Source organism: Rhinolophus ferrumequinum, chromosome 2 (assembly GCF_004115265.2).
Source record: "Rhinolophus ferrumequinum isolate MPI-CBG mRhiFer1 chromosome 2, mRhiFer1_v1.p, whole genome shotgun sequence".
NCBI lineage: Eukaryota > Metazoa > Chordata > Mammalia > Chiroptera > Rhinolophidae > Rhinolophus > Rhinolophus ferrumequinum.
Window position 1 is genome coordinate 33998184 of NC_046285.1, and position 23586 is coordinate 34021769.

The 23586-nt window shown below is 34.3% G+C and overlaps 1 protein-coding gene across 1 annotated transcript in view; it reads right to left on the reverse strand.

The window, feature by feature from the left end:
- CBLB (Cbl proto-oncogene B) overlaps positions 1-23586 on the reverse strand; it is a 210583-nt gene that overhangs the window by 175350 nt on the left and 11647 nt on the right. The window contains 1 exon segment of the mRNA XM_033131542.1: positions 21530-21780. Coding sequence (XP_032987433.1) covers positions 21530-21780 — 251 coding nt within the window.

Here is a 23586-nt window from a genome sequence, read left to right on the forward strand (position 1 = left end):
CCATATGTGGCCCAAGATGACTCATAACCATCCTCACACACTCGCCAGCAGGGAGCAGGAAAGGGGAAAGGAGGACACGTGGCCTCCCCTTAAGGACGTTATCTAGAAGCTGTACACCTCACTTCTAGTCACATTCAATTAGTCAGAACTTACTCACAGGGCCACATCAGCTCCATGTAAGCCCAGGAAATAGTCTTTACTCTGGGTAGATAAAACTAGGGGACTATATTAGGATAAGAAAGGTGCAAAATGAATTTTGAGGGCATTTAGCAACCTCTAATACAGATGACAATGGAAACTACAAAATTATTTTCATTACATGTTAAATGAAGTTTCATTTAGTGAATAAAGCCAAATTAGATCATCTTTCCTTAAAGGAGAAAATATTTAGATGCCAACAAACATTAAAGGTATATGAAACACTGAACATTTTTAAAAATACCAAAGTAAATATTTTTTTTCCCATTTCAGCCTCAAACTTTTTTACAGCATAGTATAGAAAATAAATAAATACACATCTCTAAGTTTAAATAATATTACTTTTGACCCTGGAGCAAAATACTCTACCTATCTTTGAGTGATAAACTTACAAGAGAGAGATGATTATATATAAAATATAAATTGAAATATTCTAATCAATAGACTTATCTGAATACAACCTACTTGATTTTTAAAATAATCAGTGGGTCTAAGGTACCTCAGCCCTCAGTCCGGAAAAGGTCATAGGAAGTTTTACACAACTTTCTCCAGGCACATTTCAAGATACCACCTACATCAGCAGTAAGGAGGTAGTTCAAAAAGGTGAGAAAACATCTCAACCACAATGGAACACAAGCTTCTAGGGAACTTCTAGGCCACATTTCTAGACCAGAAAATTTTACATATACAACTTGCTACAATTCTTTTTAAGTTACAATCTTACTAAAAATAAAAAATAATTTAAGTAACAATCTTTTTTTTTTAATCTTCTATCACCCTATGTAGTAAGGAGTATAGTGCTAAGGAGACACTATAATATCCTCTAGTGTAACAAAATACTTTAAAATACCATTTTTATAAAAGTCATGAAATATGCCTACTTCAGGAAATACAGGTTACTTTTCCAATCTGGTTTTGTTGTTTGTGACAAAATAAATACTTAAAATAAATGTAATGAATACTGTTTATCTATACAGTTGTTTTCTCACAGTGACGGTACAATATCAGCTCCTACACACAAAACTGCAGCTGTCTTTATGATATGGAAGAACCTCTCTTAAAATAAATTTTTTTTTCTTCTCCACTTCTATTAGAATAAGATCTGATATCAGTTAATTCCTAGCCCCGTGTCACTTCACAATTCTCCCAATTATCTTTAGGACGAACCTAAATTCTAAAAAGAAAAACCTCTCAAGTTAATTAGCATTCACTTTAATTTAAACTTTCCTATCACTGAGTCTAGCATACTGCAAAAAAAGTTTTTAAAAATACATTATCACAATTTTGGAAACATTTTCTGATAATCATTTCTAAATGATTATCCCTCTGAAGGAGAAACTCCTGCTATTGAAAGCCACTACGAGAAGTGCAAATCACTTATTATTGCTGAAAATTTAATTTAATACAGCCCTAATAACAGTATTCAAAGTGCTATCTTAAACACTGTTTTAACTCAAGTACTTTATATAATTAGTCAGCACACCTGTAAACCCAAGAATCCCAACTAACGATCCAGTATATTTGACCTGACTGACTCCATTTTCACTAAACATTTACTTGGGAATTCTACTTCATTAGACGTTAAGACACAAATAAGAGAGTTATAATGTAGAGTCATACTCTATTCTTTCTACTCCTCCTCCATAATGCACTGCAGTCAACATCAAAACAACTTGCATGACTGTCTGTGGTAAAATCACCTTATAAATCCTCAAGTCACGACGGGAAAACAGTACTAAAAAAGTCATTGAATTGGTGTTCCAAAATTGCCTAATAAGGTTGTCCCTTGTTTATGTGACAGACACTTAAATCCTTGTACTTCATTTCCTAGAGGAAGCAACATGTCCTATCAAAGCCTTTTCCTCTGTATGTAGTACTTTCCCAAGTCAGCAATACAAGGATCTGAATGTTTTTCTTCTGTTAGGGGAAGTGTTGGCAACATTGATATAGGATCAACCTTATGAAGCGTCATATAACAAGAAAGATCAATCAGATTTTGTTGTGAGAGATAGGAAACAGAGGAGACCTACATTTTTTTTTCTTTTAAAAAAAAAATCTCTGTCCCTAAAAGTTTATTTGAACAAACCTGCAGTCTAAGATTAAATTTTAATCTTTAAGTTATAAGAGAGGAAAATATCTGATCACATATTTTTCAGAGATAAAGCCATTTTAGGGTATCAAAGTAAGGCACACACCTGCATGAAATCCAATGCTTATCTAATGAGCCTAAAGTGAAGTAACTTCAGTTAGGGTACAATGAAGAAAAATGCCCAAACTTAAAAATCAAACTCTGTTCTAAAAAGTTGGTCGATTCTTTCAGGTACTGAGTGCCCACTGTGCATATGGCACGGGCACTAGTATAAAACTAAAAGCAGGGAAGCACTGCCAATACAAATCAGTAGCACCAAACTGCAAAATAAACAACTAACACATGAAATACCCAAAATACAAAACTTCTGTCATTTAAATATGAAATGCTGTGGTATGCTATCCAGAGTAACTTCCTTTCTGGTTATTTTTTTCCGATCTATACTTACACCTCCCCCCATCAGAAACATAATCATGCTCATAGTCGAACAGTCAGAGAGCATAAGAGAAAAAGAAAGTATAAAAAGGAAACCCAAATCCCCACATTCCCATTCTGCTGAGATACCCAAAACCACAGGACCCCAACACAATACACTTTCACGATGTAGGTGCGTACGTTCTACTCCTTTAAAATGTCTTACATGACACCTTTGGCCCTGCCTATGTTACTGCTACTCAACCCTCGAGTATCAGCTCATATATTATTTCCACTGGAAGTCTTCCCTGATCCCCAAGTGGGCTCAGGTGCCCCCTCTCTGTGAATCCTGAGGACCCTGCGTGTCCCTCAACTAGATATAGGACATTCGAAGAACCAAAACAGAACTCTGTTTCTACACTACCAACTACAGTGTTTTGACAAAGAGTAGAAGCTAAAAAAAAATTCAAGTGACAGCCCTCAACTGTTCAAAACATGCATCAAGAATAAGAACTTCAACTATACCCTGAAAGACAGGTGACATAAGTGGGAAAAGGAAGAAATCTTAACAAACATTGACAATACTAATTGGAACACCTATTTCAGATAGAGTGGTCAAAGAAGACTCATTAAAGGAGCCAATAGGGACACTCAGATCTTTTTTCTTGCCCTAAAAATGTGAAGTGTCCTGGAAAGAGCTTTTCAGGAAGGGGAAGCAATTCGAAGAGACAACAAGGTGGAAAAGATCTTGGCTCAATCCGGGAAATGAAATTAGACAAGTGAGGCTAAACTTTAAATGTTATTCAAGAGTATGCAAGAGAGTAGCCTGATATTTTTTTTTTAATTATTTCAAATAAAGGGAACCAAATAAACAAAGCTATAAGGAAGGAATAATGTAGTATGGGATACTGACTAATGGAAGGAGGTAGAGAACATGGTTCAGAAAAGTAGGGTAAAGCTAACAAGGTAGTCAAAGCAGTTTCGGGTTGATACAACTGCAAATAAGGAACCATTAAAAAATGTTATAAAAATAATCTGACATGATACAATTATTAAGGATGGCAATTCTTTCGAGACAGAATAAAGTAATGCCTGAATGCTGTTCACCTGTTTCATGAAGACAGATGTGTATCAAAGACCCGTAGATAATATATTCAAAATATTACGCTCCTTAACTTAAAAGTGACCACCAAGAAAATACTCAACAGCACTTTATTATAGGGACTTTGAAATTGTACTGTAATTGGCATTAAGAAGAACTATAATATGGATGCATTGGGTTCCAATTTAGTACTTCCCAGTAAAACTCTTAAATATGCTAACTTTAAGCAGTAAAGTACACCCAATAATTAAATGTTTGGAAAGTGATTTCCCTTGTAATTGTGATGTTTCTATGCTATGTTGTTCTATGCTAAAACACATTCCAGACAACGGTTCTAATTATGGATCATCAAGCAAAAGAGTGATGCATGTGGCTGCAAGGTCTTTTTCATCCTTTCTAAAATGGCACATGAAAATAATCTTCAACTGATTAAAAGAAATATCACACAAGATTAACAAGCCCAATTTAATTAAATTTCTCTGCCCTAATAACTATTAAATTTTCCCTTCAATCCCCAGAAAGAAAACAAAACTGAACAAAACAATAGCCCCTGTCCACAGAGGTTTAACCATGCCTGCCAAGTTTTAAGATGCTCCTTAAATAGCATGTGTCTTGAGATTAGTGTGTATTCATCCCTCTTCTTTTAATACATAGTTATTCAATACCTACTATGTGTAGGAACTGGAGTAGGCACTAGGGAGAGAGTGGTGAAGAAAAGACAGACTCATATAAATTATGACAGGTTTGGAAAAGGAGAATGAAGTACCATGAGAGAAAATAATGTGCAGAATAATTTAGAGTGATCAGTCAAGGAAGGCCTCGCTGAGGAACTGACATTTAAGTTATGATCTGAAGGATGAGCAAGAGTTAGATAGCTGAAAATATTTTTAGGCAGATGAAGCTGTGGGTATGTGGAGGTCCTGAAAGCCTGAAGAACTGAAAAATGGCTTAAGTGGCTGAAGCAAAAAGACCTGAGGGAAACTGGCTTGAGATGGGGCTAGACAGGCAGATAATGGAGAAATATGATAAACCATTCATATGAATAGTGCTTTTTGTTTTTTCTCAAGGTTATTGCCATCATAATTTCCATTCATTTCAACCATATGGTCTCATATAACGAGAATAGATTTTGAGGTCAGCAAATAAAAACTACAACTCATTTCGGCAGGCTGGTTCTAAAGAGCATGCCAGGATTTTGCTTCAAGCCGAACAGTGAAAGCAGACCAAGATTCTTTCTCTGGGACAAACAGGCTTATTGATTCCCATGACCAGTGAAAACTAAAGACAAAATTAAAGACTTTTAATGTGAGATCAAAATGAATGATTTTTACTTTTTTACAACCCAATTTGGCATACAGACACTTACTTGGTAGGATATTCTCTTTCTGGCTGTAATCAGTTTCATTTTCTGAATAAGAAATGGTGTAAAGATTTGTTTTCAGTGTCCAGGGGTATTTTAAGTATAAATGTGTGTGTTTAATCCTGATTTGAAAAAAAGTTAAGTCTCAGATTCCTAGACATTTTCCTTAGAATTCAAATAATTTTATTCATGGAAATTTAAAAAATATGATGTTTCCTTTTAAATCCACTGTCATCGATAGTGAATTAATTAGAGATCAGGCTTTTTTAAACATCTTAAAGGAGTATAAATTTTAAAATGAAAATTCTAAGTTTTATGTAACAGTAACCTCTGAAACAGTTAAACAATCACTTTAAAAAAGTATCCCAAAGGATTTAGAACTTCATAATTAAGTAAAACCTTTAATGTTTCTTTAAAAAAAAAAAAATGAAAGTTACTATTTTCCTAGATCTTAAGATTGGTAGGTCCAGAATAAAGTGGCCGTCTCAAATTATCCACTAAATAGCCTTTCTGTTTTGCTGGTAATTTTTTTTCTTACTGCAAAAGATCTCTTTAACTCCACATCCTTAAAAACTTTTATCAAAATGTCCCCGTTGTACATTAAAATGAGCTCAAAAATTTGAAAACACAATATTTAAGGACTGGGTTAAACTCTGGTGATATAACAACACATGACACAGGGAAAATCTAGCCTAATAAGACTGTCAGAACTCGGCACTTCTTCTACGGTATTGACTTCATCTGGAGAAACAGTTCTTGAAACTCCATCACACAAGAGTACAGCAGACTTCCTGATGGTAAATTTCTAGGGCTTTCACTCAGAATCCAAGCAACTATTTTGTGCATAGCTATACACAGTAGTTGGTATTGGTCCAATAAAACAATGCTAAGTGCTACTTAAACTAACAAAAGAGCTGAAGGAAACACAAATATAGTAGTATCTCTACCAATTGAAGGGAAACCATAAGATGAATATATCTAAATGGAGGAGGGAGTGAGCTACATAATAATGTTATCATGTTATATTTAAAACAAATTTTAACACAAAATTCACTACATAAGTTGATTACAAACCCAAAATGAAAAGGAAACAAAAAAGGACTCATTCGTGTTAAAAAAAAAACAAAACAAAACACATAACGTGTGTGGGTCTTTCAAAATTCTAATGTTATCTGCTCTAAAGTTTATACCAGTAAAAGAAAGTCGCCTTCAACTTTAACTTTACTACTACCACATCACGAGAGACTCTATATTCTTCAGAAATGCTGTAATCTTAAGGGGCAAAAAATCATCTACTGGACATTTCACTGGAAGCTTTTCTTATGCACCAATTAAACTGTGAATGCATGCTGCCCCCTGAGCTGGTGAGTTGTACAAAGTATGTAATATTTTGCAACTGAAGGAGTCTGCCTTTAGCGTATCACTTGTTAACGTCCATGAACTACCAGTACCAGACCTTTTTCGAGGCTCTTTATTTTTATTTTAATGGTGAGAAGCAAATGTTTTTCTAAGGTCTTTATATTATTTGCACAGATGAAAAGAAATGCATAATTCTATGAAGAATAACATGAGAAGGCTTCATATGTGAATTTATTGTCTTATACAATGAATAGCCTCAAATACTACCTTCAATCTGGAAAAAATAACTTTGAAGTCATAGTTCACAAAAGTTCTTTGTGAAAACTGAAGAACTGAGTTTTGAATTATGTAACAACTATTATCTCACAGTGAAGAAAATCTCCAGTAGAGCTGTGGGAAATTAAACGTAATGACCATGGAGAAAAATGGACATGAGCTTACCAAAAGAAGAGATAAGATACAAAAGAAATTCTCAAGTGTTTAAAACGAATCAACTTGATTCCCACTAAAAATTTAAAATAGTATTTAAAATTAATTAGAAAATTAGTTTTACTCTAAGGCACACGGGGACTCAGAAAATTTTTTACACTCTTAAAAATATAACCTACTAGTTCCAAATGAACTTTCAACCACATGCAGCAGATTGTTGACATATTAAAATACTTGGTGTACATTCTGCTTCTGTCCAAGCTTCAATGACCTGCAGCGAATTGGAAACTTCCTAAAATAACATCTAATTAAAATACTTTACAGTAGTTTGAAATTGTAATACAGCAAATAAAGTCCTTCTCTCACCTTGTTTACTTGCCATCTGCCTCTCTCTTAAATCTCAAGTACTGAAAAATGCTAAAAGAATTCTAGTTATTTTAATCCCACCTAAATGACAGTTTACAATAAATGCATGCAAAGAAGAATTGAACTTGCTGCTGGAACGATGCCACACATACAGTAGAGAAAGTAAATAAAGAGCTGTTATATAATGGAAAGTTATCAGGAACATAAGACACAGAGGATCTTCAAACGTACTGGTTACCTTGGGTGACTAAAGGAAAACACTGTTTGCCTTTTGTGTCTCACCTGTAAAGCTTAACTTCCCAACCTTAAAGTCATGCCAAAGATGTACAAGGAACACCACATTGTACAACTCCCTGGAATGCCATTTCTCTTAGGAAACAGCAAATGGACCAAGACAGATCTGCCTAGGCCACCTTCTCTTTGTTAATGGTTTCTGAAGACCCATTCAACCAAGCCCAGGAACCCATTCTTCTCTTTCATATGCTACTGAGGACTTCCTCATCCCTAATCAAAACAATGGTGGTTATCTGTGTCTAAAACCACCTCCCAAGAAATAAAATGTGGACTTGGGAGTGTCCCCAAACTTGTCATATTAAATAAAACTAAATTTTATTATGTAATAAGAACTATCAAGATAAATTAAAAACAACTGAAGGAGGTTCCCAAATTAGTTGGTACAAATACCACGCACACACCACAGAGGCAACGTGAAACAAAAGAGTATACGTCTTAAGGATCAGGTTTTGACTCCAGGGTTCTAGGAAGAGCAAAATGATTTGGCGAATATTTTAGGGCAAGTTTGAGATCTACAGTATAGCCTGGGAAGAGGGTGGCCAATCAAAATGGTAGAGCTGAGATGACCGACATCCCACACCGGTTAACTTACACAAACGCAGAAACCCACCCCACCTTGGTGTAGCGAGTCAAAGCAAACTGCTGACAAACCCTTACAGCTACGTGAGGGGGCGCAACAAGAATACACAGTGAGAACACGCAGGCCTCTGTTTTCCTTTCAAGTCTGTTTCTAAGTCTGCATGGTTGATACAAGAGAACAGCAATTCCTTTCTTTAAAAGCCCTGTCTACATATTCTGAATGTCTGATGTCCCTTAGAGCTGGTATGCGCCTGCCAAAATAAATACATAAATAAATACATAAATAAATAAATAAATACATAAATAAATAAATAAATAAAGCAGCATATATGGCAAGAATACCAGATCCAACGGTCCAACTTTCTTTTAAGAAAAAGAGATGGCAGTTGAGTAAATACATAAATACAAAAACATCTTAGTTAAAATCTGGAAACTAATTTGCAAGTTTGAAAATCCTCATCTGTATCAGGGAACCCCCATCAGTAAGAACACAAGAGAATTGCAATAAGCCATTTTTTATTTGTGCCCCTGTATTTATGCACTCCCTGAAGAGTTGCAAATGATATAACGACCATCTGCTGCACAGCAAGCTATAAAAAGGATGAAGCACTTCTGTCAATAATATATGCCAAATGAAACTGCACTATTCATGTCGAAAGCATACAGTTTTGGAGGATTCCCCAGTTGCTGAAAAGTCCTGTGTATTCAGAGTCATCAATACAACATAGCACAGAAACAAAAACAGTCTTTGAAGAAATGTTAAAATAAGAAGAAGAGGAAGTGAGAACACTCGTTAAGAGCTCAGAAGGAGAACTAAGTCAGTAGGAAAGCCGTGAAACATGCTCATGGCCACGTGTAGTTTGTGGGAGCAGGCAGAATGGTGAAGCTCTAAGTTATTCAGGGGGTTGTTTTACAGATGCTGAGGGTAATTACAAGGACATTCCATTAAAGAAGTGCTTCCACAGCGCAGTAACCTCACCAGCTTTATCCAAACGTGTCACTACGGTTAAGGACATTTTGTATACACGCAGAATTAAGAACTACTTTAAAGTATAATTACTCTATAATAAATAATGGTGCTACTACGCGTATAGGTATGTTTTCCTCCTAAACTCAATGGCACTCATTGCCAAATCTGAAGAAGCTGATATTCAGAGTTTATCCACAAATTCTTAAAAGGTAGTCTCTTTGGACACTTCACCGGACACTTTCCTGTCTCCTGTTTCCAGACCCCAGAATAACATAATCCATGCATAAATCAGGATTTTGGAATAATCCTACAGTAACTCTAGAGAAATAATCATATATTTTATGAATGTTTGCCAACTATGGAGCACTGTTCTGGACACTTTGGGAGTTAGTTGCAAAGGAGAAAAAGTGATTTTTGCCTTTAAAGAAGTCATGATGAGACAGACATTTAAGATGACCTATCTCTCCACCAGTTTAAAAAGAGAGCAATAGTTGACAGTATATAGTTAAGTGCCACATGAAAGGCCTTGATAAATGCTATGCTCAGAGGAAAAACAGCCGTTTTGGAAAGAGTGATCAGAAAATGCTGAAAAAAGATGGGGTCGGGGGCATAGTAGGATCTTTAGCTCAGCAAGGATCTACATAAACAGAAGGAGCATAGGAAGAGGAAGGGAAAATGGCAGCATAAAAGGCTAACGCGCAAAATTAAAATCTAAGGTAGTGATTAGGCCAATCTGAAAATATAAAAAGGATTTCAATCCTTCTTGTGCCAACAACATTCCTCCAACCGGCTTACAGAAATTTATCTTTATGGGGATCCTTTAACTTACAACTGGGAATGGATCCCCACAATGATAATAAAGGAAGCTTAGTAAAGTGAAAAGAGTTCTGAACAGATCCAGGATTCTAATCCCATCTGTCCCATCTCAATAATCCCTGATAAATGTATATATACAAAAAGATCTGACTTGGGGATTCTAAGAGCAGGCAGGTCATTAGAAATACCTAGAGCACTTTTAACAAATGTGGATACTCAGAGCCCAACTGGTCAAGACAGAGGTATTAGAGGAAGTCAGGGATCTGGACTCAATCATTCCAGAGGATTAGAATGCATCAGCTGTGCATGGACTGTGTAGGGAAGCCACTAGAATACACGACTGCCAAAGATACTAGTGACCTATCTTGTGTTAAAACAACAACAAAAAAGCACACACAAAAAAAAACCTACAAAAAAGTTTAAGTTTATTGCATTTTAAAATTATATACATAAGAATACTTACATAAAATAGGAAATGGGGGTCTAACAGGGCTTTGGTTCTCAATCACTGACTACCTGCCATTAACATTTTATTGTCCTTAGAATATCACAATGGTCAGTCACTCATAAAACAGTAGTGGTAGAAATAGGGGAGAAAAAAAAATCAAGACAATGTTGGAGTTTATAAATTCCAACTTTCCACGTCTGCTGTAGAAGAGTATATCAATAGTGCAGTGGTCAGTAAGTGGTCAATAAAGGCCCAGAGAGTAAATATTTTCAGTTTTGCGACCATACAGTCTTATGGCAACAGCTCACTTCTGTCACTGTAGTTAGAATGTACATGTGCCACTGACATTTTATTTACAGAAAGAAGCGCAGGCTGGGTCTGGCCCACAGGCTGTAGTTTACCAAATATTAATAGAGTGGACAAAAAGTATTGTGATAAACTAGCAACTTCAAGACTTTGGTTGCTTTACAAAAACACAATTTTTACATATCCAACTGTGGGAAGAACAAAACTAAAATCAGAATTGTACAGTAAAAAACATTCACAAAAAAATTGGTAAGGAGAATTTGCTGTTTCTTAGGACCTGAATCTATGCAAACTTATTTGAATCAGACAAAAGAGATCTGGCTGACCAAAATGGAGATCTTTGGTCAAATTAAAGTTTTCTGAAATTTCTGGAATAAAATAAACTTGATAGTTCCCACATGTTGTTACAATCATAGAAAAATCAATATGTCCCATAAAAATCTTTTAGAACAAAAACTGAATGTTTGTAGCATATGCAAAATAAGCTAACATTTTATTTTTGTTAATATATTTCAGAAAAAAAATACTTACGTAATCTTTCCTATTTCCTCAAAGAAAGAAAACAACAATGTTCATCTAAAGAAATTAAAAGCTTAAAAAATCACAGGCAACATTTTCCCCCCACACACATACACAGAGACACACACACACAAAAAGGCATGCTCCAGAGATGAAGCTTTAAATAAACAGTGTTGAATTTAATGAATATTAGCTATCTTGTTTAAAAAAAAGTTGCACTTACTGACCATTTGACATACAATATTAACACTGGTTTAATAAAGATGAGACAACACCTCATTTTCACAAGTATAAAACGTACTAATTGTGAAACAAAGCTGAAAAAAGGTTTACAATACTGATATCCTTCAGATGCCAACAGCTGCAGCTCCCACATGCCAACTGGTAATGAGACCTCATTTAGAAATACACCACACATATATACAATTCCTGTCAAGTCATGTAAGCTCCACTCAATTTAGCTTCTCTAGATAGAAAATGGAGTTGGAATATTTACCTCGCATCTGAGGTATAGACATTGATAACAAAGATAATGATATAATTCTTATGAAACATACCGTGTTTCCCCCAAAATAAGACCTAATCGGATAATCAGCTCTAATGCGTCTTTTGGAGCAAAAATTAATATAAGACCCGGTCTTATTTTATTATAAGTTCGTGAGAAAGATTGAAATTACCTCACTTTACTATAAGACCGGGTCTTATATAATATAATATCCAGTCTTATATTGATTTTTGCTCCAAAAGACGCATTAGAGGTGATGTCCAGTTAGGTCTTATTTGGGGGGAAACAAGGTAATTTCAATATTCCTCACGAACTCATTATTTGCTTTCATTTATTTGGTTCTAAACAGAAGTTAACAGTACTCAAATGTTTTAAAGAGAATGAGGTAATACTCAAGAAGAAAGGAAACAATTGTTTTCTCTTTTAAAAGATAATGAGTTTGAGATGACACTGTCCTAGTATATTTGTTCCTTCTTTTATATATATATATTTTTTTTCCTCGAAAGGCATCAAGAACAGAAAAAAATGTACACGAAAAGTTTTCACTATCGTTCTAGATGTCACATTTTTTTCAGGCCTAAGAAGACCTAAGAGAAATGTGCTAGAGAGAGCAAGTCGAGTGGAAAGGTTACATACAGGACATTCTTTTGATCAATGATAGAAAGAGGACCGCCATAGGTGGTGCTGCCCTTCTTTCCTCAAGTCTTGTAGCCTTAAAAACTATGGTGCTCTAGCAGGAATTCCACAACCACAAGGTGACTAGAATAAAGGCAAATCCTAATACTAAGCAAGATTACAAAGCCAGAAAAAACGTGGGTGTCTTGACAGCATGTTGAGCGATATAGGTAAACTACTATGGGTCGGGAATTGTTACTTTTAGCCAAACACATTCCTAATTGATGCAACTTATTTACTCAGTCTATGTTGATAAAACACTTTTAAAATTTTACCATCCAAAATTCGTATTAATACTTTAAGCCAAGAGTTGGCAAACTACGGCCCAGATGCCAAATTTAGTCTACCATGTTTTTGTAAATAAAGTTTTATTAAAACACAGCCATTCCAATTCATTTACATATTGTCTATGCCTGCTTTCCTACTATAAAAGCAAAGTTGAGTAGTTGCCAGAGACCATCTGACAGAGTCTAAAAAATTTACTATCTAGTTCTGTACAGTTTGCTGACCCCTGGTTTAACCCAATTAACATTCCATTTTGAGAAACAATTATTTACTTTTGTTTAAGCTAAAATCCTTGAATTGATTCACTGAAATCTTAATTTAAAATCATACTTATAATACTTTTTATCTTAGTATTAGAGACTCAAAGTGAATGTGAAATGTACCCTTCTCCATGCCACCAACACAGAAAACACCTCCCACCTCCTTTTTTTATTTGCAACACAGAAAATTTTGTAAACAGATTTAATAATGTAAGTCATAATTTACTATTTTAAACTTCCAGAGTTTATCACAAAATAAAAGAATAAAACAGGAATTCTTAATCAAGGATAATCAGGTCTATTAATACAACTTTCAATTAAATATACATAGTTATAGTATTAATAATTTCTAAAGAGAGGTGGCATTTTATAAATTAAAATCAGTAAGAATGTTACATTATAACAAGGTAATTATAAATTCTCATGTCAATGTATATAAAAGTTTTATTATTGATGAAAGTTAAATTCACCAGGCTTTTCAATATATGCTTAAAAATTAATCAATAAATTAATTCACCATGCTTTTTATTATAAACCTGAAAACAAAACTACAAACATATTGAGCTACAAGTCATTCAAAAAAATAATTTTAAGCAATTTTGTTTGGCATTATCTAACAAAGTTTTCACACTGTCATAAACATACTCCAGGGAGTTTCAATTTTCTTCTCCTCCTTAGTTTAAATTTTACACTGCCTTATTTGTCACTGTTAGAGGTTGAATTGTGATCCCTAAAAAGATATGTTGAAATTCTAATCTCAACCCTACCTGTGAATATGAACTTATTTAGAAATAGTGTCTCAGTAGATATAAGAAAGTTAAGATAGGGTCATTAGCCCAGGCCCTGATCCAATATGGCTGCTCTTCTTGTAAGAAGGGAGAAATTTTGACTCACCCACATAGAGGAGAACACCAGAGAAAGACAGAGATTGAAGTTATGCTTCCACAAGCCAAGGAATGCCTGGGGCTACCAGAAGCTAAAAGAGTCTTGGAAGCATCCTGCCCCAAAAGGTTTGGAGGAAGCAGAGCCATGCGGACACCTTGATTTCAGATTTCTAGAATCCAGAACTGTGAGAGAATCAACTTACTGTTGTTTAAGCCACTCAGTTTGTGGTACATACTTTGTTAAAACAGACCTAGGAAACTAATGCAGCCACAATTCTGTGAGTACATGTTCACATGATCAAATATTCAAAGTAACACAGTTCAATAATAAATCTAAATTATCTTTCAGTTTAATCTGTGCCTGAATGGTTCAACCAAACAAGATAGGCAACCTCAATCTCTCTTTATTATTTGAATCTATAAGTGTGAATCTTTTGTAATGATCTCCTACATGTATCCTGCAAACTATATGTGTATAAATGCAAACTCAAACAAGAACACATGCTCTAGCAATGAGTTGAAAGAGACCAAAGATTAATATTAAAAATGGGCTTAGAAAACAGTATTTCTGAAGCAATTATTTCAAAACAGATGCGAATACATTTTTATGACCTACCCAATTCCTGCAGGATGCTAATCTGTTTGGATTCCTGGAAACTCCACTTCTTTGTTAAATGGCTAAAAAGAAAAAGATGCTTCTAGGGCTAGATTTCCAAGCATTCCTCAGGCTATAGGATTATCACTGCAGCCTGTCTGTTTTATAAACAGACTTTAATTTGGTTTTGTAAAAAACTGCCAAAGGAGCTTTCTTTAACTAAATAACAAATCTGCCACTTGAAAGACATCATTCATCAACCTTCTTTGTGGGAGTATTGTTATTATGAAACTAAAAACAGGAATTCTTTCTTAAGTGCTTCTGGATTTTAATTATCAAATTTGAATGTCATCAGATATTTACTGAAAGGAAAACATCAATTTTAATAAGCTGCCTTAAGACTGAAAACATAAAAGGTATTCAACCATAACGCCAAGTTCACTTGAGTCGTGTGAGTTGGCTTACTGTCTTATAATACAGTGGTGATCACTCTCAGGAATTTATAAACATTTGATAAACTAAACTGCAAGAAAAAAAATTCTCCAATTTTAAAATAAAATCCAATATCATGTGTTTATAATATATTATTTGACTTGGAAGGAAATTAAATAGATTGCAATAAAACTTTTAACAACTAATAAACAAAGAATTTGGGGCTGAATGGTATGAAGACAGGGCTGAAAGAAAAGTAAGTGAAATAAATAACAAATAGGTTAAATGTGAACATTTTATTTAAAAACAGTGGCTTTAGTTTTAAGTTATATGTGAATAATTTGTACTCTTTTGTATTTTGACACTATGCCCCAAAAGGAAACTGCTGGGGAAAACCCCATTCACTTTTCACTTGCATGAAAATCAACAAGAAAATCATTCTGTATCTGGTTAGCAAGGCAGCATGGACGTAGTTAGCCATAAAGTCCTTAACAGTCAAAGATTCTGCAAGTTCTCACCTGCCCACTCTAACAGACTCTCTTTGTTTAACTTGAAAACATTTGTCTAAATAACTTTCTTGTGGCCTCTATTTTCATAGTGTTACAGAACTAAGCCCCTTCATTTCCAAACTTTAAAAAAGTACTTTCACATCTCCCAGATGCTTGAAATATGAATGAAAGCATTCTTATCAAGACTTCATAAACTTTTTATTCATTTATAGTCAATTTCAGGAAGATGTTCAAGTTTTCTAAAGAAAATTCCATTTCGTACATGGCTGACATACTTCTACTTTAAAAGGACTGACTACTATTTATCCTCTGAACTCAAGTTATACATTATCATTTTAAAATATCAAAAATTAATCTTTTAATTCCTTTAGACTTCCACTGAAAAGGAAAATATATACCTAGAATACACACAAATATAGAAAAAAAATTAAGCAACTGTACGTGTTTATATTAAAATACTTAGATTCAAAAAAGATCAGTAACCTATTTTGATTTATTTAGAAATCATATTTTTCTACTTGTAACTTGTCTCTTGTCCTCATGAAATGCAAAAGAACTGCAATTTTCACCATTTGTAAATAAAAAAGAGAAATAGACTGGGTTAATTTTTTAAAATGTACATTATTCTTAAAATGAATATAAAGCATTTCCTCTCATGCACCATTAAATAATAGATATTTCATAGAATAAATGGAATTCATTCAATAGTGCACAAATTATTTATAAAAGACATAACCCTAAGATTAATTCTCCTGTAAATGATTACCGTAATAAATACAAAATTTCTACTATAAACTACTACTGAATTTGAAAATTTAATAAACTAATGTATTAACAGCAGCCTTAGTCTGAAACAAACTACATCTTCTATGATGTTGAAATATCTGAGCCAAAAAATATTGTGACTATCCAGAAAATAATTTAAAGGCTGAAAAAACATAGATCGGAGTCAGGAAATCAACCAAGCTTACAAAAAACACTTGGAACAGAAATGGGATCAGACCCTGAGATTCCTGCCTTCAGTTCAACAGCACTCTTCCTCATTTCCTTCTCACAGTGCACAGAGCTGCCTATGAGAAAATGTGGAATTAAGTAACATTATAAACAAGGCCATTAACCTGTGAGGTCCAGTAACAATTAAAACCATTACAGAAAGCCCAAATTGTGCAAACAGGCGAACCTCTTTATGTGGCTAAACTGAAAACCCATGAGGAATTTCAAAACTACTTCAATGACCGTGTAATCAACACTCTGTGTTTATACCAATTTAAACATTTACATTAATGCAACATTATTCTTTGGCCAAAGTAATGCTGTCATACAGTGGTAAAAAGAAAAAAAGTGGGTTTGTCTGCAGCTTTTGTGTTTTGTTGTTGCTTTTATTGTTATTGTTGTAGCTAATGTCTTCGATTCACTTTTTAACTTAACCATGTATCTTTAATGTATCAGTTCCAAAATGTTCTTGATACACTTATCTCATGAATTACAGCAGGTACAAACAGCAAGCACAGTGATTTGTAGTTCTTTGGGGGTGGGGGGGAAGGCACTTCATTAATGTAACAAGTTATATACATTTTTCTTTTTTCAGCCAAATGGTCAACGGAGAAAAAAAGATTTTTTTCCTGAAAGATTTTAAATAGAGGCTAGCATCTCCTAGAACTAATTTAATGCCAAAATACCTTTTTTCAAAAAAAAAAAAAACTTAATTGGAATGAATATTATTATACAAGCTATGCAAACTATGATTTGTTTCTACAACACACGTGCATAAGAAATGGTCCAGGTCTTTGAAATGACATTAATAATAACACAACATTTATGTATTACTCTCTGGCACAAATATTTTAAAAGCCTTTATTTTCTTCACAGTAGGTTATCAAATGCAGAACTATTTTCCACCTCAGTTGACTTTTGGTTTTGTTTCAGTGGTTGTAAACCATAGTGTGGGAGGGGAAAAAAAATGGGTTGTAGCACTCTGGTTCACTGAAGCAGTTCTAAAATACGGAAAATCCGAGTATCATTAGGCCATCTCCTCAGTGTGTTCTTAAAATCATTGTCCAACACCAGGATTTGCAGAGCCGGTGATTAATACATAATGTGTTATATGAAAGAGTAAATGTTACTATTAAAATGGTTAACGGATGAAACTGCCAGCAAACCACTGAAGAAAGGCACCTCCTTCGGTGTGAACATTTGTCAGCTATAACTGCCCTCACACCCACTTTGTTTTTGCCACTAAAACTTTAAGCAACATGATATAAAGTTTCTCCTCTTTGTGCCTGAAACTACTATAAATTCTACCTTCTCTACAACATTCCCAACCCCCAATCCACACATACGCACAAAACCCGTGTGTGTGCCAAAAAAAATCACTGAATTACTCTTCCCAGAAATACCACCACAGAATGGTTTGGACACTCAGCTGGAGAAGCACCAACTCAGTGTGAGGTTCAATTGTTTGTAAGAGGAAAAAAAAAGAAAAAATTGAAAAAAAAAAAAAAAACAACTTAGGAAAAGTGATACTAGAGAAGGAAGAGGTTTACTGTAAAAGTCAAGAAGGCATGCAGCCTGCCTCTACCAGAAATCATTCTACCCATTCTCAGAGCAAGAGGCTAGCATCATGTGCCCTCATTATCTATTTCAATAGTAAATAAATTCATCTATAATTTTTACCTCTTGCCTTCTACACAAGAAATACATTGCGTGCCACTTGCTATATTTATATTTCTATGTTTTTATAGTTATCACTATGTGAAACTGCTTTAAAAACTCAAGCTACTTCTATGTTAGCAATTAAAACACAGCTAGTTCAAAATGGATTTCCTATTTGCCCTTACATGTAAAGCAAATCCACAAAGAAGTTTATTTTTGAATACCAGGAGCACTAAAATAAACATTTTGATTCAAGTACTCATCCAGCACAATGTTCTTCAATAAAGCACCAACTCACTAGAGGCGCTACTCACTGGTTTAGTCAATTAACTCCAAATTACTATTTTTACTACTACTGTCCTTCATTTTTAGCTGAATACCAATGTCCTTAGTGACATTATTTGCAGAATAAAAAAAGATTGTTCAATTTATAATATTCCCAGTAATTAGTTTGTCTTTCATGTTAGATAAGTCATTCTACTAAACAGAATACTCTGCTGCCTAACAACCATAAGAACATTCTAAGAAATTTCTTTTCTATTTTACAGAACAAAATGCCCAAGAGCTCCACGTACAATAGCACACTTTAGCCTCAGTTTGCATTTGGAATCTTAAGGGAAGCTGGAAGTGAATGTGTAAAAAATTATTACTACCAAAAGAAACATAAACCAAAAATCTATGTCCTTGTTACAGCGTACCAATAATGGTACATTATGATTATGATTAGATATTTATCAAATGTCAGTTTTGCATAAACACAGCTGGTCACAGAACAGTATCAGAAAATGGGACACAGATAACAGTAAAATCCAATTAGGAATATGCTATACCAGCAGAGAAACTAATAAACTTTGTCTTAGGGTTGAATTTCGGAGAGTGACAAAATTTTCTTGGACAACTTAAAACACAGAATTTAGAGTTGCTCAATGTGATCATGAAATCTATCATCGTCTATGGAAATCTACACACAACCAAAATTTACAGAGATTCCCCCATGATATGCTCCCACAGAAAAGCCCAAAATATCAAAATTTATAAATGAAATGGTTGTTATAAGACATCTAATGAATTAGAAAATGTTTGAAGTTACCAATGATGAAAAAGGGGGATACAAGTTTACCACATCATATATTACTACATCCAATTAAAACATTGTACCAACTCCAATTCCTAAACCTAGAAGTTACACACCTTCTCACTGCCCTGATACCCTAAAATGTAAAGTATAATGGATTACTTTGCTGGATCAGGAAGAATTTCAGGGCTACTAAACTTAAATAAGAATTATAAAGGTATTTCTAAAACAACTTAGTTTTATTAGATCGATGGAAGAACTACAAAGTGAAAATATGGTTTTAAACATAAACATCTGACTTCCCATACCCCGTTTCCCCGAAAATGAGACCTAGCCAGACATTCAGCTCAAATGCATCTTTTGGAGCAAAAATTAATACAAAACCCGGTCTTATATAAGTCTTATATAATATAATATATTATATTATATAAGACTTATATAAGACTTTATTATATTATATTATACCGGGTCTTATATTAATTTTTGCTCAAGACACAGTAGAGCTGATTGTCCAGCTAGGTCTTATTTTCGGAGAAACAACAGAAACACTGGCTATTCCTGAAAGGTCTATAAAAAGAAACAATCACTATATGTTTCTACTTTACTTCTAGCTCTTTGTGGCAATCCCCCCTTAGTAGTCCTGGAGAGTCTTAGTGTTTTACAGGTAAAAGGCAATTGGAAGATTCGCCACCTACAAGATGTGTAAACTGTGGTCCAAGAATATTAAGTGATGAGCCCACAGTTACATAAGTAGTTAGACTCCTATGATTATGTTTGGGTTCATCACTAATTTAGAGAGCAAATTATAAATAAGTAAATATTTATGCCATTTTACATTTGGCAGAGGGTTTTTCTATGTTTGAATCTGATGGTTTTACTTACTCTGAGTTATCTGGCTGGTATTTACAACTTCATAATCTACACACCTAGATTAACTGAATTTTGTTTTATATAATCCTGTATTTCATTAGGCTAATATTTCCCAATCTGAAAGAAGTATTAGAGGTTTCATAGAGGTTCTCCTATATGTAAGGAAACTAAAATCCAGACAGGTTCAGTGACTTAAACTGAAAGTCAACTTAACTATGTTAAGATATATATTTAAATTAATACTGCATTTGTTTTTCAGTTTGGAAATCTAAATAGGTTATCACTTGTCAGTGAATATTCTAGATATATTTAAAACATCTCAGAAATGACAAACGCTATTATTTTCTTTATTGGGTTTAAGATAGATCATAAAAATTAACACTGGAATAGCCAAACAACAAACTTTAATGAAAAGATTCTAAGTCAAGAATTCTGGCTATAAAATAAGGAGTCAGTCAGTTGAGGTCACTTCAGTCTTTGCCACCCCGTCTAGTTTCTTACTTAATGAAGTACGGGAATCGAAGCTAGATCTCCCACCCACATCTATCATACCCACACATCCAATTGAGACTGTGTGTTAAAGACTCTGTCTCCGATATCAAATGCTCATGGATACGGAGTACCAGGAACTCTCATTCATCGCCAGTGGGAATGTACAACAGTACAGCTACTTTGGAAGACAGTTTGGTGGTTTCTTACAAAGCTAAACATAGGCTCACCAAAAGATCAAGCAATCATGCTCCCAAGTATTTACTCCAACAAGCTACTAAAAGCTTATGCCCACACAAACATTTGCATGTGAATATTTACAACAGCTTTATCAATAATTGCCAAAAACTGGAAGCAACCAAGATGTCCGTCAATAGGTGAATGGCTGAACAAACTATGGCACACCCATGTAGTTCAGTATCATTCAGTGATAAAAATAAATGCGCCATCAAACTATGAAAAGACACGGGAGAAACTTAAATGCATATTATTGAGGGAAGCCAGTCTGAAAATGTTACATATGGTATGATTTCAACTACGACTTTCAGAAGAAGGCAAAACCATAGAGAGGAGCACAGGGCATTTTTGAGCAATGAAACTATTTTATATGATACTGTAATAGTAGATACATGACATTATACAATGTCAAAGCCCGTGGAACTGGGCAACAGAGTGAACCCTAATATAAACTATGAACTTTAGTTAATAATTCTGTATCAACATTGGTTCATCAGTTGTAACAAGTGCACTGCACTATACAAGATATTAATAACAGAAATAACTGAATATGGGAACTCTGTGCTTCCTGAGTTATTTTTCTGTAAATCCAAAACTGCTCTAAAACATAATGTCTATTAAAAAAATAGGAACACGATCTCATGAGGTCGATATTATCATAAATTTATGTAAAACTGTAAGGTTTAAATAATGTGAAAAGTGAATACACATATGAAATGACATTTCCCCCCAAACACATGGTGACATTTATGCTGCCCATGAAGCAAAAAGCAAAATGACCCTAAGAAAAATAAAGTCTCCAATATTCTTACCTGTCCTGTGACTGCTCTTCATACATCCTCTCCTTGCCTTCTTTAAAGAGTCTTATTGCCCGTTTTGACTTTTTCATTAGACTATCAATGTAGATTTTAAAATATTCATTCTCACTGAGTTGGGCAAGTTTCTGGTTGTCATCATATTTACTCAATATAAGTCTCAAATGCTGATATGTATCAGGTAAAATATCAAGTATATATGGTGGGCTATTTTTCAACTGAAGTTTGGGATTTTGGCACAGTCTGACCTAAAAACAAAGACAAAAATAAAACATTTAATATGAATGACAATACTTTCATAGAAAAACAGAGAAACAGTACTATTTCTTCACTTTGCCTAATATAAATTTGGATCTTAAAATTACTAACATCAACACAGGACTGACAAATATTTGCATCTATCTTAATACAATTAGAATCCTATTTTCACAATTAGAATCCTATTTTCTCCTCCCATTCAGTTTTGTTTTTGTTTGTTTTCTTTTTTCTTTGTCATACCTTTACACTCAACCCTTGAAGTTTTCATTCTCCCTTCTACAATGTCCCACTGTTCATGAGTTAAGAAAACTTCAAGGTGCCAACTATTATATACTATCAACAGTCTCTTTTTTAAATAAAAAATGAGGAAATGAGCCTCTTCTGCTGGTAACCCAATGTCTCATATGTATGGATTATTTTACTACATTGAACTTCCAGCTAAAATGCTTTCATAGATTTTAGTTAATGTTTGGGTATATTGTTCTTAACCCCGAGGAGAAAAAACAAAGAGGTGCAATTTTAATAACTGAATTATTAAGTAATAAAAGGGTGTTCGGTCAGAATGAGTCTTTTCCACTCCACTATTATCTCCCAGGCCTATGAACATGTGGTACATAACAGTTCTGTCATTCCATCAGGTGCCACCCAACCACTGGAGGGTTTATGGCTGCCTGCAGACCTGAAAAGACCTTCCGCTTGCAAGACAAGGTGGTAATTCAACTCCTATATTCACTTCCACACATTCATGTGACTTAGTCCTTCTTACCCTTCAAACCAGGCCATAAGGAACCAACCAATTAATTTTTTTAATGAAATCATAGGTAATTGCACAAAACCATACGAGTACGTAAGGTGCACAATCTTACCAAAGGCAAAATGTACTCATGCAGGCATATTTAGTGAGAAGTTAGTGACGTATTAATGTGAGGGTCCCAGAGATACTTGCTGTCTTCTAAGGCCTTCATCTTCTTTTTTTTTTCAAATTGTCTAGAGCAAGCTATTTTAAACACAACTGGTGAAGATTTCTCTTTTTCCAGTCTGACTCTCCTTCCATCACACTGAACCTCCTGTTGAGTGGCATTGGACTAGCCATGGGCATTTTTGGAATCTGGCTAATTGGAATTTGAGTTGGAAACACATTTAGTTTTGTTTTAGTGGAAAGTATGTGTGAAGTACACAGTCACTTCTGGAACTAGTTAAATTGTTGTCAGCAATTGTGATGAAAGAATGGCTTCAGGAACAGTTCAAGTGCCCATGGTGCTGACTAGCCCAGACAGCAGGAAGGTCCAGGTCAAATCTGGTCATTTGAATGTGTCCAGTGATACCCAGAATGGGAGGTATATGTGTACAATGGAAGAGAATCAAAGTATGAAATGTACAGAGTCAAGATTCTCTGATGTTTATGAATTTATCAATTTTTTAAAAAATTACTTGTTGTGACTTTATTGTTCTAAAAAATTTAACTTTCATACCCAATTTTGTATGTGTACTTTTATATGTGTATTCTTGGTTATTAAAAGGACCCCTCCATTTTTCAGGTTCCACAAAACATGGCTACACTGCTGAGTACTCATAAAAGTGCCTGGGCCAAATAGAAAGCGGTTGAACAATAATAATTCAAGAAGCACAAACAAAAAGTCAACAAATGAAAAATACTCTTAAACATGCTAGCTCACTTGCTGTCTTTAAGAAATAGCCATATCATGGTTTTATGGGGAGAAAAATCTTGCTATCGATCATTTCTCATACTAGCTGATGACAATTTTATATCTTCCTCCTCTTTGTATACAGTTCCT